The 19630-nt window shown below is 34.3% G+C and overlaps 1 protein-coding gene across 1 annotated transcript; it reads right to left on the bottom strand.

Moving 5' to 3' along the window:
- Positions 1–9182: 9182 nt before the first annotated feature.
- On the bottom strand, positions 9183–12067 carry LOC141621033 (protein neprosin-like). The gene is made up of 7 exons (XM_074437754.1): positions 11966–12067; positions 11705–11782; positions 11111–11281; positions 10750–10908; positions 10457–10510; positions 9815–9949; positions 9183–9548 (listed from the first exon to the last, which is right to left on the bottom strand). The coding sequence occupies exons 1-7, from the start codon at positions 12065–12067 to the stop codon at positions 9183–9185; spliced, it is 1065 nt and encodes a 354-aa protein (XP_074293855.1).
- Positions 12068–19630: the final 7563 nt, after the last annotated feature.

Below are 19630 nucleotides of genomic sequence, written 5' to 3'. Positions count from 1 at the left end.
CAGTCTATAAGTAGCAATTCTGATGTAGTAGTCATCTTAGAAAAGCTACTGCATTTCTTAGCATTAAAAGCCTATCATCAATTTTCTATTAATTGAACAGCTTTTACATTGTTATATTTATCAATCAATTGCATTTTATTTATTAGGTATCACATAATGGCCTAAAAGGAAGACCAAATACATGTAAACTAAATCTCAATATCTTCACCACTCACAAGCTTCTCGCTTCTAATGTTTGCTTAAAACACAAAATTCCTGAATTCCATTTCTTTACAATCATCATCATTATGGCAAACATCTCCTTATTCCATCTCCTTGTTGTTATATTTATCAATCTATTGCATTTTATTTATTAGGGATGCTCCATTTTCTGGGAGTATTTATTTGAGAGTATATGATATTGTGCGATGTAATTCTTTAAAATACCCTTATTTTCAAGTGATTTTTGGCTTGCATTAGGTTCTTTACATTTTTAAATATAGCGACCACTATTATTTTTTCGTTATATATATTAGCTAAACCTTTGCGTATACTCCATATTATATGAGAAACTAATGCCACATATACTGTTCATTCTAAGTTAGCTACCCTTTTTTACTACGCAAAGACTTTGCCTAGCCATGATACTTACTATCTATATCGAAGTCTAATACTAAAAAAGAGTAGTTCTAGAGATAACTTGAAAGGACCGACTCTTTTGAATAATTTCAAGTTACTCTCTTCCCTAATTTACTATGTAAGACGATCTTATACAAAAATTTGTGCAAAACTACTTACCATTTTACTATAATACTGTTCGCACAAAAGAAGTTACAAATAATGACCATGATTTTTGTAGGGAATTTACCACTTTAAGTTTGATTTTACGTAATGTCGTTTTAAAAAAGACTAACTAACTTCATAACCCTTAAAACCTGAAAGCGTGAAACAAGTTGATCGGACTATGTTCTCATAAAATCAAATCACTAAAAAATATTACAAGATAAACATCGAAGATCCCGTAAATTTCACGGGGCAAAAACTTGTTTAAAAGGTAAATACACTCTTTCTTTTAACAAAATGTCATCATAAACGAGACATAAATTGCTCCTCCCCGCCTTCTGCTTCTTGAGATCTTCCATTTAAAAGGTTTTATTGTGGAGTGATTACGACGATCAATCTGGATATGGGCCAAACCGATATAACTATAGTTTCTTGTTGGGCTAATATGTCAAGGCCCATCTACATTTCTAGGCATACAGTTGGATTGGGCCCTTACCCAACACTCCACATCGTCTCCACCACTAGGTCGTTGATTGTATCCCACATTTGGACCAAAAGTTGGTCTCCATATAATATATAAAATCTGAGTTGAGTGTGAGTAAATAAAAATAATAAAAGTTAGTTAAAAGTTGATATGACATATTCTTAAGATTTAGAAGAGTCTGACTGATAATTTTACCCTAAGGCTGGTCAAACATTCGGGTCGGGCTAACTCAGAGGCAAATCAGTTTTGGCTAAGCAACCCGGAAGCAGCTTGAGACAGGGATCATGTCGGGCCTAAAACAGGCCCGAGGGTATGGTCAAGGGGCAGGACTAGAGCAGGTTCAGATGAGAGCGGGCCAGGTTTAATTTCCTAGTCCCGGGATCAGCCCGAGGTTGGGTGCGGGGCGGGCTGCACATGGACCAGGTAAGAAGTAGTCCGTTGGGTGGTCTGGGACGGCCCACATGTTTGACCAGCACTACTATGAGCTAGTATAATTTTCCTAATTTTCGATAAAATAAACAATCCTAAATTTATGGGTGAGTCGGCCAATATATCTATTGAGGCCTTGTTGTAAATGTTTATACTACAAGCCCATGAGAAAAAGGATTACGCGTCTGAGGTACTACCTCAGACTTTATAATTTTTGAGCATATACACATTTTTTCTGAGCATATTACCATTTATAAATATAGTTTTTGAGCAATATTATATTTTTTTTAGTGTAATGTTTTAGTAAATGTGTTCAAAAACTTTATACTAAAGAAGAACTCAAAAACTTTAAAATAAAACTTAGAAAATAAACAATAAGAGGCACTACCTCAAATGTATAGTCTATAAACTGCAAGCCCATTGTTAGTACTTAGTACCCGCAAAGTGAGGACGTAACACCATGTATGATTGTTAGATATGCAGTCGACTACAAGACATGTATATTATTATTTGAGTTTTACGTATGACTATGCTTGAAAATGAGTGTGAGTGGGAGTGTGAGACCTTAAGATTACAAATTGCTGTGTGATACTTAGTTTTTGGTAAGACCAGCCCACTAATATTTAGCGCAACAAAATTACCTAGTAAACATATAAAATATTATTTTTATTTTAATAATAACTAAATATTATAAATAGATGACATACATAATTTAAATATCACAAATTCTTATTTCAGACCGCAAGATTCGTCTGAAATAATAATACGGACCGTTTCCTCTCATAAAATACCCATTTAGGAAGTGAGTGGGAAAACACATGGGGTGTCCCACCACCCATGTGATTTCCACTTGTGAGAGGTCTTATTGTTTCAGACGGATCTTGCAGTCTGAAGCAAGACGGACTATTTAAATATATTAGTTTTGAAATTAGGTATAAAGTTATCAAAATATAAAATAAAAAGTTTAATATATTAATGACTTGTGTTTGAGTTTTCGTCTATTGGGTCAGTCCTATGTTAGATAAATGTTTTTACTCGTGTTTTTTATGTTATATTTTAAGTAAGAATGAAGTCTCGTAATTTTTCCTTGAAAACGAAAAAAAGAGTCAATTGTGTTCATAGGAGTTCATGTGTTGCCTTTTGTTGGGCCTTTGAGTTGTTAGGCCTTGGTTTTAAGAACTTAATTGACAGCCCTACTAGCCTCCTCTGTTTACGAGCAATTTCTATAGACTATAAATCCAAATTAAATATCTCGATCATTTTCAAGACCATAATTCTCTATTTTTCTCATACTAGATAGTGACCCGAAGCTTGTCTCCGATTATAACCCGATCCGACAAAGACCTAACAAGAATTGTAGCAGACCCAAACTTATTGTTGATGCAATATAACTCGAACTCGATATAATCCGACCTATTTTAACCTGACTCATAACCCAGCCAAGTGACCAGCTACCACTATGACATGTGGATACTAGATAGCACTACCAAACTGAAATCCTCGGACAAAGAATATTTCCATATATGAATGGATCAATTATAAGGTTCCAACTCTTTTTGGAGAAAAACAAAATGTAGTATTTATTGTCATTAAAACAAGGATAGTGATAGGGCGTTATCGGGTGACGTCCAAATTGGGTGTCACCCTCTTACATACATTCTTAATTAAAGTTGTTCGCAGTCACCTCATGTGAGAGGGTGACGTCCAAATTGGGTGTCATCCGCCCTAAATTTATTTTTCACATCAAATGGAGATTTTTTTTTTTTTTTTTTTTTTTTTTTTAAAAGTACTAGGTCGCCACTCTGGTTCCTCGGAGCCGGTAGAGTCAATATTGTTGGATAAATATTTGTTTTTATGTTAGGGATTAGTACAATATAAACCTCTCGAATTTTAATTACATTATTTGTTTCTATTGAATTTTATCATGAAAAATCGAGTTAAAGCACAAAATTTTATTCTCTGTCCGGCATAATAATATATGAGTATATAAGTATATCATATACTGTAAAAACAATAAAACATTGCTCATTACAAGAATTAAACTCATGACCTTCAAATATTACCGCGTAGGTACGACCGTGTATATATATAGTACTCACAAAATCATAATGGCCTAAAAGGAAGACCAAATACATGTAAACTAATAAATCTCAATATCTTCACCACTCACAAGCTTCTCGCTTCTAATGTTTGCTTAAAACACAAAATTCCTGAATTCCATTTCTTTACAATCATCATCATTATGGCAAACATCTCCTTATTCCATCTTGTTCTTGTTCTTCTTCTTGTTTTTCTTTGCAACCTTGTTGTTGGACAACCAGTCACCGGCACTACCCCCAGTGATGACCGGACTGAGCCGGTCGTTGCCACCTGGCACAAGAGCCAGGTAGGTAAAGTGGTGCCAGTCATTGTCGTTCTTGTTCTTCTCTTCCTAGCTGGAGTTGGGGCTGCTATCTACTGGTTTTTCTTCCGGGCGGAGCCGGTCCAGCCCGTTGCCGAAGTTGAGCTGCCCGAGGTGTAGGCGTGTAGCAGCCTCCGGACACATTAGGCCATTAGAGAGTGTGTGTATGTTTTATTTTATTTTATTTTTATTGTTGGATTGGATTATGGATTTAGCTTAGTTTGGTTTGATTAGTTCGAATTTGTGAATATTTATTTGGTGTTGATTCGGATTGTATGCCTTCCTCTCAAAATGTGTATTTTCTTACTAAAATACCCTTTTGAATATTTTCTTATATTCAATCTTTTTTCCTCTCAAAATGTGTATTTTCTTACTCAAATTCATATATGTATAATAAATCTATGTTTGTCAGTAGTGTCAAATTGATAGTGTTAGTTACACCCAAATTCATCTCTTTTGTTAACCACATTTTTATTAGGGTTTAGTAAAAGATTTTTTTTTTCTTGTATTTATTACGGAGTATTGTTTAAGGGGGTTAAATTAGAACTGTTGGGAAATTAGCGCCAATCTCCCACGCGCAACGGAAGCAACCAATCGACAATTAAACCGTAAAAGTAAATAAACGTAAGCAATAGTAAGATGAGACAATATTTTAGGGTCAAACCCAGGGCAAAACCTTCCAAACCGGAAGTAAAACCCACTAGCCAAATCGACTAGAATCCACTATAATAATATAGTACCAGTACAACGTAACCGTCCCGAATTAATACCAATCCGAAACCCACAATAATATAAGATAACGATCTCTAGCCCTCCAGTAATATTAGTCAATGCCACTAATATAACCCCTAGAGTAACCTCCTAAATTATTGTATAAAAACACCCGTTGTACTGCCTCTCACCCTCAAACCCGACTTGCTATTTTCTACCAAGCTAAGTCACCTTGTTTGATATATGTTGTGAGATATATTTTCCAAAGGAATTGCATCCTTTATATAGCATGTGAAAGTGACGTTATAACTTAATACCATAATGTCACTTCACGTTATCACAACAAATGAATTAATAATAATTCATATGTTTTCACGTAATTGTGAAACACACATGAATCCATATTCATTTCCACCTAATGTTACATGTTGTCATCAATACATGTAACACTTAGATAATTATAACCTTCTTTGTGTTGGATAAGTTGCATTTACGCAACAAATCTCCCCCTCCAACAAAAGAGATAACCACCGAGGAATTAACCATTGGCCTTATGAAATTACCAGCTGCACACCCGAGTTAGTATCCGGTCCTCACCCTAACTCACTATCACGGCCAACGCACCGTGTACAGCCTAAACCCAGTCAATGACGTTAATTGACTCCGGAGAGAAACCTCTTGCTCTCCACCTTCCTACCAGCAGGAATTTTACCGTTGCGTCCGTCTGTAACCTGAAAACATTCTACCTTCGTCGCCTCTTCCGCAAACGAAACACGTGCACGACTTTTCCGTTTCCAGCTATCCTTTGAGGTTTTTACTGCATATGCATCCAGACGGTATAAACCACGACGTAGCTCCCCCTTCATGAGGACCATAGAACCCTTAGTAACTTTCATTACTCCCCCATGAGCTTTACACCCATAACCTTCGGAGTCTAGTTGACTAAGTGAAATTAAATTCTGCCGCAACTTTGGAACATATGCAACCTTGTCCAAAGTGTGCACCACCCCATTTGACAATTTTATTTTTACTACCCCAACACCCATGACATTAACTGTTGAGTTATCAGCCAAACTCAACTTCCTAGCCACGCCTTCTTGGAGCTCATCAAAATTATCTTTCCGGGTGCAAACATGGTTGACACAACCAGAATCTAATATCCATTCTTCCTTGGAAGATACGTCGTTCACATCCGTGACCGCAAATATGTCACTATCATCGGTAAGGAAACAACCACTACTTCCTTCACCGGCAACCAAGTTGGTGTCACCCTTGTTTTCTTCATTCCCGCATTTATTAGGACAAAACCGCCTAATATGCCCAAGGTCACCACACTTGAAACACTTCACATCATTATTCCTAGAAGCGTTCCTGGACCGAGACCTGCCATGCTTCGATCCATCCTCCCTGTTAAACGATCGACCTCTCCCATCCCGAGCAACCGCAAATCGTATTCGCATCACTCCGTACCTCAGCCTTGTCCTTCTTCCTCGCATCAAAGGACAATAAAGCTGTTTGTGCTTGCTCCACCGTGATGGTGTCTTTACCGCACAAAATAGTATCCACATAAGTCTCATATGTGTCTGGGAGAGAATTGAGGAGTAATAACGCCTTATCTTCCTCCTCAAGCTTTACTTCGATCTTCTTTAACTCGTCTAACAGTCCATTGAACAAATTCACATGTCCAATTAAATTATCATCCTCATCCATCCTCAACCGATATAACCGCCGCTTCAAAAGCAACTTGTTGGTCAAACTCTTCGCCATGTAGAGTTTCTCCAACTTTTCCCATATCACTGATGGAGAGTCGTCATCAAGAACACAATTGATGACAGAATCCGAGATGCACAACCTAATAGTACTTGCACACTTAGTGCAAACTTCTTCCCGTCGGCACCACTCATCTTCTCCGCTACACCGTCAACTCCTTTCAAGGCTCTAGCCAAGCCAAGATGAACCAGGAGATCCTTCATCCTTCTTTGCCAAAGGGTGAAACTACTTTTACCATCAAATTTTGGTACTGCAAATTGAGACCCCAAATTTGACATCCTTGCCAATTATAAACCAGCCACCGGACCGAGCCTAGTGGCTCTGATACCACTGTTGGGAAATTAGCGCCAATCTCCCACGCGCAACGGAAGCAACCAATCGACAATTAAACCGTAAAAGTAAATAAACGTAAGCAATAGTAAGATGAGACAATATTTTAGGGTCAAACCCAGGGCAAAACCTTCCAAACCGGAAGTAAAACCCACTAGCCAAATCGACTAGAATCCACTATAATAATATAGTACCAGTACAACGTAACCGTCCCGAATTAATACCAATCCGAAACCCACAATAATATAAGATAACGATCTCTAGCCCTCCAGTAATATTAGTCAATGCCACTAATATAACCCCTAGAGTAACCTCCTAAATTATTGTATAAAAACACCCGTTGTACTGCCTCTCACCCTCAAACCCGACTTGCTATTTTCTACCAAGCTAAGTCACCTTGTTTGATATATGTTGTGAGATATATTTTCCAAAGGAATTGCATCCTTTATATAGCATGTGAAAGTGACGTTATAACTTAATACCATAATGTCACTTCACGTTATCACAACAAATGAATTAATAATAATTCATATGTTTTCACGTAATTGTGAAACACACATGAATCCATATTCATTTCCACCTAATGTTACATGTTGTCATCAATACATGTAACACTTAGATAATTATAACCTTCTTTGTGTTGGATAAGTTGCATTTACGCAACAAGAACAGCTCAATTATAGATAAAAAAAAACGCAAGAAAATTAAAGATAGTCCCAATCGTCGATCACGGTAAGGGTAAGAAGACGCAAGCACAAAAAAAGCGACGATAGTCGAGGTTAGTGTCATTACAAGATCATCTTCAAAAGACCTCATCGACTTGGTCATTTGATGAAACTGGCGAAGCAAAGGGTAACGAGATGCAAGCCGATAAAAAAAGGAAAACAACGAAAGTCGAGAGTCCATGTCACTACTAGGAGGAGCTGGTAATCTAACAGCCTCATATTGCTAAAAAAATGAGCTCACATTTTATAGAGGTGGTAATCGGGTTAGACGGGTCGGGTCAAGTTGTGTCGGGTTCAGGTCGGGTCCTTATCAGGTCGGTCATTTCGGGTCAAATGATGTGTTTGTTCGGGTTTGGGTCGGGTCATTATCGGGCCTGGTTACTTTATCACATTACTTCAATTTTTGACGATTAAATTTGGTTTTTAACCATTATTTCGTTAATTATTACTTCACTATTAAATCAAACGTATCCATCTAAACGTAAAATCACTTTCATTTTGATCAATATTAAGCTTATTAATTGTCGGGTTATCAATTTAGTCGGGTCAGTATCGGGTTGGTCAATATCGTGTCAGGGTTTGGGTCGGGTTCGGGCCGCTAATCATCGGGTCATGTCTAGCTGCGGGTCGTCATCGGGTCGGGTTGATTTCTGCTTGTAATATTCTCGGGTTCTGTCAGCAGTTTGGGTCAAACTTGTCAGCTCTACACATACATTGACCCGTTTTATTTTTCGAGACAGATAGAATTATTGTCCAATTACTATGACGGATATAATTGAGGGTGACGGCCGTGACACTGTGACATTACAAATGATTAGTGGACCTTAGATAACATTGGATCATGAGCCAAATATTGATGTACGGAGTATTCCGTATTTCTTCATTTCTTGCTCTCTCTTTTGCTGACCAAAAAGAGTAGCGCCACAGAGGGGACCAAGGGGACCATTCCGTATTTGTTGTTAATAATTCTTAATTAATTAGTTTGTTTGTCGATTTAGTTTGCTTCATATGTTTCTTTGTGGATTATTTGGTTCGTGAATTCGATAAATTTTATTTTGTTCAATAATTTGATTGATTTTAAAGTTGATTAAAGAGATTTTCGATAGTAGAGAGCGAGATGTTGAGTTTATTTTGTGAGAGGTTAAAATTGTTTATTTTATTAATAATAATATTGTCAATGGACGAGAGACTAAAAAGGGGAGTTATAGGTAAGATAAGGACCTAATCTTTACTTATTTTTCCAATTAAGAGACTCAACATTTAAATTTTACGGTTAAGGGATTGAAAAGTAACGCCGTTAACTTGAAACACAAACTTAAACTGTGCAAAGCTCTATCCATTATTATTCATAACAATTAGTTATTAATTTTAAACCGAACCAACAATATTGGCAGCAATTTTTAAACAAATTTTACTTTGATAGAAGTTGGTAAAATCTGAATTACAAGTGGTAGCAGTTATAAAAACCCCTAACTAATGAGGCCTTATTCTTAATTATATTACATATTTGTTTCCCGACTGTAAAGCATGAGGAATTACAATGGCTCATTTAATAGCCACATAAAATATATTAACCATTGAACGGGCCACCATAGAAAATAAGTCGGCCTAAGTCAGGGTTATTTTGGTAACCACCATCTAAAACAGAGTAAAGTGCCTCGCAATCAGCGAACTTTTCAGTGTCCGGAGGATTAACATGCTGAAAGCTCGCGTCGACAACGGTAGAACGACGAAAACAAGACGAATCTTGAGTATTGTAGACAGCTTTCGACCCGTTTCCCATCCAAGGTGCAGGGCTTATTGCGCCTGGATCGTTGATCTCTCCTCCAAACTCAACTTGATTAGCAACATCTTTCAATGTTGTGAATAAGTTCTTGGGCCAATATCCGACAACACTGCCCTTAACTGATAGCCACCAATGTCCGTCGTCTTGATGCTACAATCATTTTAGAATGAGCATATATATAATTCTTTAGACATAATAATAAAAACGTGACACGGTTAGAAAATATTTTAGCCAGGCAAATAAGTAGTTAGATCCATATATATAATTCTTTAGACATAATAATAAAAACGTGACACGATTATGAATCTCGTTCCTTAATCACGAGGTCTGAGATTGTCTATTCCCATGAAAATGGAGCACTTAATAGTCACCGATTTCTCTCTAAATTAAGAGACGATTCAAGTTGTTAAGCTTACCTTGTCAATAGATATGCTCCAAGCCAACTGTTGCTTTTTGGTAGAATATGCATGGGGGATTATACCTAATGGAAAATCGGGAGCCACTTGTACAAAACCAGCGCAATCTGTATTTATGCATCCTTTTCCTCCAGCCTATGTAAAAGATTAATTAAAAATTAATACTCCCTCTGTCCCGGTCATTTGTTGTCCTTTTCCATTTTTTGGTGTCTCGGTCATTTGTTGTCCTTTCTATTTTAAGAATGAACTTGATGAGTAATTTGATCATCAGTTAGTCTTGCTTGTGACGGGCTAATCCCGTCACAAGCTTGTGACCTCTCACAAAAAAGGGAGAGAGGACAAGGTGGGGCACCCCCATGTACTTCTCACTCCCCTCACAATGGGTATTTTGTGAGAGGAAACGGTACCCGTCACAAGTTTGTGACGGATATCGCCATCACAAATGAGAATTTGTGTTTGATCATTCACACTCAATTTGTTCCATTTGTCATTTAGCTATTGGCTCTCAGCTCTTTCCTTGGTCTTTGTGCCAAAACCAAAGGACAACAAATGACCGGTTCGGAGGGAGTATATAAAAATTAATTAATGATGGAGAAAATGATCATACTTTGTATATTATACTACTCGTATTTTGCTACTTACTCTGAAACTTGCATAAAAATGAGTTTCCATATCCTTGAACTCTTGTGGGTTAACCTATACAAGAAAAAAGAATATTCTTAACAAAATTCGAAATCCTTCACGGGTTTCAAAATAATGTCAAAAATTAAAAATATACACATATATATATATATAACAACAGATTAATAATCAGCATTTTAAAATGCACAATTTACACGTTATTTTTTGTCATAAGCAAGAATGACTGTTTTTAAATGATATGATTGTGTTATATTGTGAAAAAACTCGAATATATGAAGGATGAGGAATACAACCATCCACCCAGCTTCAATACTTTCGCCTCCATTGGATATTTTGATTCGAGCAGAAGACCATTGAGAAGCTTGCACGACAGGTTTATAAATAACGATGGCTGCACCAGCTCCGAAAAATTTCTTGTTTGGATCATTTGCTCTTGTTTGAACTCTAGCACTCTGCATAAAACAAATGTTGTTAGTCAGGGTTAAAATGCAACGCAAAATTACCATGTAAATGCGACTCGTTTCAAATTAATTACACATATTCTTACTTGTAACGGTCACAAGTTTGTAACAATTTATGCCTGATTACATAATGTTAAAAAGAAAAGAAGGTTATAGAACATCACAAGTTTGTGTTCTATTAAAACAAACATACGCAATGTTGTTCGGGAGAAGGAGGCGGGTAGGGATGCACTGGGGGGACATCTTCCACATGTTGCTTAGAGCGATCCAATATTGGAACTGTACCAATAGGACATTTACGGGTTTTGAATCCAATCTCACTTGCATTTCGTTGTTGTTGAAGTTTCACCAAGTTAGGCACAACCTGAAGTAAATTTTGTATTAGTTGGTATCACATATAAATAAAATTATTCTAAATTTAACTTTTCATAATAATACTAATAATTATAATATTCATAGTATAGCTAAACAAATGATTTGTTTCGTCATAATAATTGTTTTTTTCATCTCAATCATTTGTTTATCTTTACTCTGTAAAATCTTTATTTTTGATTAAAGTGCAGGAGTAAAAGTTAAAACAAAGTATAGACTTTTTAAAGCAGATATGCAAATATGCAAAAGTCGTAGCATGTAAATAGCTAAATGCCAAGTGCTGTTATTACCAATTACCATATCAAAAATTCTCTTTTCTTTTTCGGATTAATCTTTTCCCCTTAAATATTTATAATTATTTTCTCTTGCCTTTCGATACAAAATACTCCATAAATGACTATATGTAATAACTTGCCTCAAGGTTTAATGATGGATCACCGAAAGCTGGTTGCTTATAAAAAGATACACAATTGTATTTTTGTCCATTGTCCGTCTGCAATGTAAAATATCGCATGTAAATGTAAATTGAAACGTCATCAGATCATAATTCATATCATATACTCCGTATCATATATATGAGTAAAGTATAAACAAGCATTTCCTAGGAATACTCCTTAAAATGAATACAGATAGTAAATAAATGACTGAGATGGAAAGATTACTACGAACAACTAACCGTGATACTAATTCGAGGTTGTTTTTCAGGGAAAGATTCAACTGAAATTAAATTGAACACTAAGGAACACAAAATCACGACAAATGTTATTTCAATCGCCATATCGGTTTCTTCAACTATGTGTAGACTTCTTCGTATCACTTGTATTATTATCACTAATACTCTTCTTTGTTGTAGCCTTTTATAAAGGTGAACTCATGAATTATGAATCATGAATCATGATGACGGTTCAATCATAATCCGTATCTATTTAATGTGGTTTAATTACATTAATGACAATATTAAGCATTTTAGGATGGGAATAAAAAGAGATTGAAATTATAAGGAATGATATCATGAATTCATGACATTCACCAAATTTAATTAATGGATATTACAATGTAATTCATGAAATTACATTGTATATTCAATTAATGGATGGATACAGAGTAATTTCTACCAATTGAAAGACTCAACTAGTTTTGTGACTAGTAAAAATCACATATTAATTGTTTAACTAGTTTTATACGTGCAAAAAATGCATGGATTTGCCTTTAAATTTCTGATAATTATACACAATTTTAACATGTTATATATCAACGGGTCTAGGTTGTTGAGCTATGTCAACTATTTTAGAGAAAGCCCATGCAAAATATGAGTATACATTTTTTTTTAATAAAGATGTATGCATTTGGTGGATGTAATTTTATTTTTATATTTATTTCAAAATTCTGATATTCGACATATGGTAATTAAAACGTATAAAAAAATTAGTGATTTTTCAAGTCTTACATTATTCCGCTAATACAATACTTTTTCTCTAACTTTTGTAAGAGTTAATATTTGAGGAAATTATACAATGAATAATACTCTATATATGACAAACGGCTATTTACTTGTTCGTTTTAAAAAAATAAAAGTTGACTAAACTTAATGATTTTTGAAATAATTTAATGATTTTAAGTTGTTTACTGAATTGAGAAGGAAAGAATCAATTAATTAAATAGAAGAATAGAGGGAGGAGGAAAGAAGGTAATTAATTAGCTTGATGATCATAGGGGCCTACAATAACAAAATCAAATTCTTTCCTAAAATTCAACAGCCAATTGCGTTTTTTCCCTCAATATGGGTACTTGTAAAACGATAACAAACTTTATTCTAAACTCTTATATCTCATAGTCCTTATACAATCGAATTTTGGTATACTCGTAGAGTCGTAGTTGTAAATTGTGATAATAATATTTTAATATTCCCCCAATTCAATCCAATTGTAACATCTACTTTATCGATGTCAAATTCCGACGACTTTGCCATTTTAGATGTAGTTATAGTAAATTAAGACGAACATATTCAGATTTGTTACAAAACTTATTTCAGAAAATTAAATATTTTTGTATAAAAATTTTTTAAGGGTTTTTTTAACGTGTGCCCTAACCTAAATATGGTAAGATTTGTAAGAGATTCTCAAAACCCTTTTTTTAAAGAAAAGTGTGTTTAAATGTAGAAAAGATTTGTTAAAATATCATCTTGAAGACCAACAAAAAGTACTACTTCTATTATCTACGAATTAAATAAGCGAATCAAACTGTAAATTTCAACTTCAAGACCGAAGTAATGGTATCAAGAAGAATGGGTTTTTATAGACCGAAACTAATTTTCACGACTGATAAATTTCAACTTCAAAACCTTAAAAGGGTTTTTATATGGGACAACTTAGTTCGAGTCCGTTCATCTAAATGTAATCCTCTCCATTTCTTTTACACCATAAACTAATGGTATCAAAGAAAAATTTAAGGACATGATTATATCCATATCTTTTTTATACATTTTCTCTCATAAGAAATATTATACTTCGTATTGTTAGGAGAATATTACGGTATTACGATATATACCGTAATATTCTCCTAACACGTATTATATATTTCCATTTAACTCATTAATTGTTTTGTTTCCCTTTGAAATTTTGACCATTCAATCAGCTCAGAATTTCTGGACCACTAAATAGTTGACGGATCTCCGTTTCTTTAAAATTGCTCAACACCGGTTCATATTGCTCATCTCCTTTATGAGCAATAGAAAGTGAAATTAGAAAAAACTAATTAGCAAAACTAATATAAAAACTCATTTATGCACCCTCGATTGATAAATTTATTCATCACCTCAACGCCAATAAAGTTAATGCTCTAAATTCTTAGACGTGTATCCTAGTGGCTAGTCCTTGTAAGAACAATTTACTCGTATTTTTGATGAAATAAAAGAGGCAATTTCTTGAAAAAAGAAAAAAATAAGTTGAAGTTCGAAGTTGACATATAGAAACTGCAAATTAGTGTACATGCATGCAATTATATCGACGTTGAAAGCTAAATGCCTATTTTATTTGTTTTTTTGTCCACTAATTTATATGAGCAGCAAAGACGTTACAAGTATTTATTTACTTTTTTCTTTTTTTTTTCTTTTTTTTTTTGCGTAAGAGGGGTGAAACTCCAATACAAAATTAAACTAAATTGAAACTAGACGAGGAATAGAACCCCTAGTGAAATTACTTGTTAAGGATAAACATTAATTAGTAATGTTGGACCGCATATTGGACCAAAATTTTTAATTTCAATTTTGGTTCGGTAGATTATGATCCGGACCAGCCATTTTAAAACTCCGATTTCACTACGATAAATTTCAGTGCGTATCAATTTATTTTTCCGGTTCAGACCCGAATTTGCACAACCATATCTGTAATACATTAATTAGTCTCATTATAGACGGATATATCCGTCTAAAGTAACAGACGGGTCAAATATATTTAAAATGGTGACATTTTTGGGCCCCATCATGCAACTTGTTACTTATCTTACGTTTAAAATGAATGAATATTTGATTTATTTATAACTATAGACGATACCTCCCGTCTACCCGTCTATAATGAGAATTTGTGGTGTAATATATACACAAATCCTAAGATTTGTGGATGACATTTCAAATGATTAGTGGACCTTTAATAACATTGGATAATGAGCCAAAGTGTCTATTGTACGAGGAATTTATTATTGTCCCTTTTGCAGATGAAAAGAGTAGCATCACTAGTTCACTACTCACTAGTGTCCAAAGGAGAGATTTCCTTTGTTGGCTGAGTTGCACATGAAGACTTTGCAGAGTTATAGGGGACCATTTTCACGAACACCACTTAACATTATTGCAATTGATGTGTTGACCATTAAAGTTAGAACTCATATATTTAAGTTGGGAAAATGGTGATATACAACAACAACATTATGATTTGAGGTTGGCTGACATGAATGACATGGTGATATATAAAACACTAAAATTTAGGAAAGACGGTATTTCATTAAGTTATTGGGAGACCAATGTTTTGTACCATTTTATTTGTATTTCGTGACCATTTTATTAGTGATCGTGACATAGTAATTTCGTACTTATTTATATAATAAATGTACTCATTTTACAGTTAATCATAATTTGTACCTATTTTATTATCTTTAGTACCACTTTTTATTAAAATTGCAAAATGGTCTCTCAATAAAGCTTATTAAAATACCGTTTCTCAAAAGACCTATTCGAATGAAAAGGCAACTATTGATTAGTAATAATAATTAAAAATCAATCATGATCCATGAAATTGTCAGAGGTCAACTGTTTTCCTATTTGTTTCCCGACTGTAAAGTATGGGGAATTACATTTATTTCTTTCCCGGGTTAATTTATGAACGCTCTAGAGCTCGTCCAACATACATTATTATGTTCAATATGTATTATTGAACATAGCCTCTAAAAGAAGCATATTTAAATCACGTGCGTGCATGGACCATGTATATTACTAAATGCAATGCAAAATTTTATTTTTAAAAAGTGCTTAAAAGAAAAGAAATTAATGAAATAAGGCTAGCTTGAAATTTATCACCCAAATAAGGGTATTTGAAAAACCGCTTCGTAAATTGTTGCTGGCCCCCGAGCAAGTTGGACTAAAATTTTAATCAAATGTATATATTTTATGTCACGTGGGATATAGTCGCTTAGGCCTTGTTCTTTTGGACTGAAATTTATCTGATCTCGAATCAATCAACTTATAGGATCTCGAATCAACTTATAGTATCTCGAATCAACTTACTGGATCTCGAATCGAATCGAACTTATAGGATCTGAATCAATCAACTTATAGGATCGAATCGAACTTATAGGATCTCGAATCAATCAACTTATAGGATCTCGAATCGAACTTATAGGATCTCGAATCGAATCGAATCAACTTATAGGATCTCGAATTGAACTTATTGGATCTCGAATCGAATCGAACTTATTGGATCTCGAATCGAATCGAACTTATAGGATCTAAATCGAACTTATAGGATCTCGAATCGAATCGAATCGAACTTATAGGATCTGAAGTGAACTGAAATTAAGTGACTTTAAGTCCAAAAGAACAGGGCCTTAGAGAGGAAGCGATTTAAATACAAGCATAGCTTCATATGTGTCATCCACCCATTTTTAATAATAAGTTTCCGGGAGTTGAGTAGTTGAGTATGGACCACTATTTTCGTCCACTTACCTAGTACAAATTAATTAGCAAACGGCACAAAATAAACATTCTTGCATAGTTGCATTATTATTCCTTCTTAAGATTTCTTAAACATTTTACTTCCATGGCGAAGCTCTCCATATATTTGCATCTTCTTCTCTCTCTCCTCCTCGTGGCCAGTCTCTCCCCCGCTTCCACCCCCGATAGGACGGAGCCTGTCACTTCCACCTGGCACAAGAAGCACGTCGGTCCACTAGTGGCCGTGATTGTCGTTCTTCTTGTTCTTTTTGCCGCAGGGGTTGGAGCCGCGATCTACTGATACTTCTTTCGGACCGAGCAGGTCCAACCCCTAGCTGAGGTCCAGCTCACTGAGGTCTAATTCTACGGTTATTATTATTTTTTTTTTTCGTCTGTTGTACTTTGTAGCTCGGTTCTAAGTTTATTCCCATTGTAAAATGTAATCCGTTGAACGTTCGCGTTATAAAAATTAGTCAATTAAAATTTAAGTGTTTTTTTTATTTAGTTGTTTATTAGTAAGTGTTTTGAATTTTTGATGATCGCCACTACAAAATGTGAAGAAATCATTTATAAGAAGCCTATTTTATTTTTAACCCGGTTTTTTTTAACATAAGACCGTCAATTTTCTAAAACCAGTTCGGTTTCTTAAAGCGTAGCTTAAAATTGTTTCTCTGTAAGGAATGTCTTAAAACTAAAACCGGTTTCTTAGCTTTCATGATTCTTCAACCCACAAACAATTTATGCTATTTTCATTTTAATTTAGTTGTGTGTTTAATTTATGGGTAATAATTGAATGTTGTACGATTTAATTTGTGTTATCTAGTGATAGATATAGCGCGTAAATGTTGTTGTGTTTGAAGTATTGAAATTAAATCAATTAGGTTTGTGATGTGTATAAGTTAAAAAAAAAAAGCATAAATTCTTATTTGTGATGTGTCCAAAAGGTAAATCTCACAACGGATTAAAATAATGTTGAAAAGAGAAAAGGTAATTGTGAGATTGACATGTGGTAATTAAACTAGTAACCTTTAAGTTCGTACATACTGTTCCAAAGTTTCGCTATTATCTTATTTAGATTACTCGGTTTTACGTAATTGTGAGAGAATATGGTAGGTTATACCATATTCTCTTACAAGAATAATGGTTATATATGTATCGACTTGTTTATTTTCGTGTGTGCTCTTTAGATTAGAGATATGTCATTTTGATATGTCATTTTGATAAATGACTGTGTATTGTATTCCGGCGGGCGGCGACATTTACCGTCTACCGTCACCTCATAGATGTCTATACATTTTTGAGAAGTGGACTAATTATTAGAGACGTTGGTAGAGCTTGAATATAAGATATTATTAGAACTTTTTTAGGTTAATAATTTTAATGCAGTGTAGTTATTATAGAAAATAGGAATTGAAGCTTATTTGTTGGCCCACTGGGTTAATTACTTTATTTTCTTATTTTGGCGAAAACATTTAATGAACTAATGTGTTGAAAATTGAAAACCACCCTCGAATTAGCCCAAACCTGTACCAAATTTGCTACAACCTCGGCCTCCACCGTTTCTAAGCCATTTTGCCACCGTTTTATTTCTATTGGTGCTGCACTACCGTCCGCTCTCCAAGATTGGATTTTCCATACTCAGGCTCTTCTTGCTGAAGCGTATAAGGAATATTACTTAAACACTGATTTTGTATATATATTATTTTGAATACATTAAGGTTAAGAGTCAATTAACAAATACACCCTTTTACATACCGGTTTTCTAAAATAACTTGCTTTTATAAATTTTTTTTAAAAATTACTGCTTAAAATGTACTTTTATCAAAAATTATTTCAAAACTCTAAATTAGGTGACATATTCGATCAGTTTTTGAACTTATTATCCATTTTTATACCTTTCAAAATATAAATTGGCTAAGCCACAAACGTAATAAGTTCATAAACAGATGAAATAACCGAATAAGTGACTTAAGCTAGAGTTTGAAGCTTTTTGACAAAATTAATTCTTAGAGGAGTAATTTTAAAATAAATAAATAAAAGGAGATATTTTAGAAAACTGATATTTAAAAGGAAAATGAGATAGCGACACCGGTTGTTACTCAAATTGAGCGACACCCGGGGTATTATTGCAACTTACTCATGTATTTTGCTTTCCCTCCATCAAAATTCAAATTTCATACTAATTAGGGGGCGTTTGGTTCAAACATTAGGTATGGAATGGAATGGATTCTAACTCCAAGGGGGTATGGAGTTAGAACCCCATACATGTTTAGAGTTGTTTGGTTCAATCCGGGTATGGGAATAATAATGTGTTGGGTGGAATGGAGTTGGAAACTTGGGGAGATAGATGGGTATGGGATTCCAAGGGGTTGGAATGGAGTTAGAATCCATCAGGTATCTAACTCCATTCCAAAATGTTTCAACCAAACATTGGAATGGCCTGAATCCATTCCAATCCATTCCAAAAGCTCCAACCAAACACCCCCTTAATGTTTAAGGGTAATTTAGAAACTTAAGATTAATTAATTAAAAAATAATGATAATAAAATTAAAAAAAAAATCAAAAGATTTCTGCGTAATTGTGTGCTATTTTAGTGGAATGTACGTTTTTGTGTTACTAATAATTTTTGTGTAGCATTTGACTAGCCATGATTCATCTTTTCCAATTTACATAGTAATAATGAATTATTCAAAAAGTAGCATATAACCACCTCGCTACAATGGCATTTTTAGTCATATTTGAGGTAGTGGGTAGTCCGTACTTAGATATTCGAGATTTGTTAACACATTTAGTTGTTATTTTTTTTTTAAAAAAAATATTTTAATTAAAATTTGGATATGAACTACAAGATGTGTTTAGCGTTTGACAATATAAAATTTGGATATGAAATTCATTTTTTCAATTTACGGAGTAATAATTAATTATCCAATTGAACATAATTTAACAATCATAAATTCCGTGGAGGAAATTTCCGTAAGGTATTTGGCGTTTCACTGACAATATAATTTCTCTCTTTGTTAATTGATAAATGTATGATTTGATGAAGATGAAGATAATCAGTAAGAGGATTATACATCTGATGTATTACCTCTAATTCTATAGTTTCTGAGCATTATAATAAAGTTTCTGAGTTTTGTTTT

This window comes from Silene latifolia, chromosome X, assembly GCF_048544455.1.
Source record: "Silene latifolia isolate original U9 population chromosome X, ASM4854445v1, whole genome shotgun sequence".
In the NCBI taxonomy this organism is placed as follows: Eukaryota; Viridiplantae; Streptophyta; class Magnoliopsida; order Caryophyllales; family Caryophyllaceae; genus Silene; species Silene latifolia.
The sequence above is the reverse complement of the archived record's forward strand: the minus strand, read 5'-3'. Positions and strand labels throughout refer to the sequence as shown.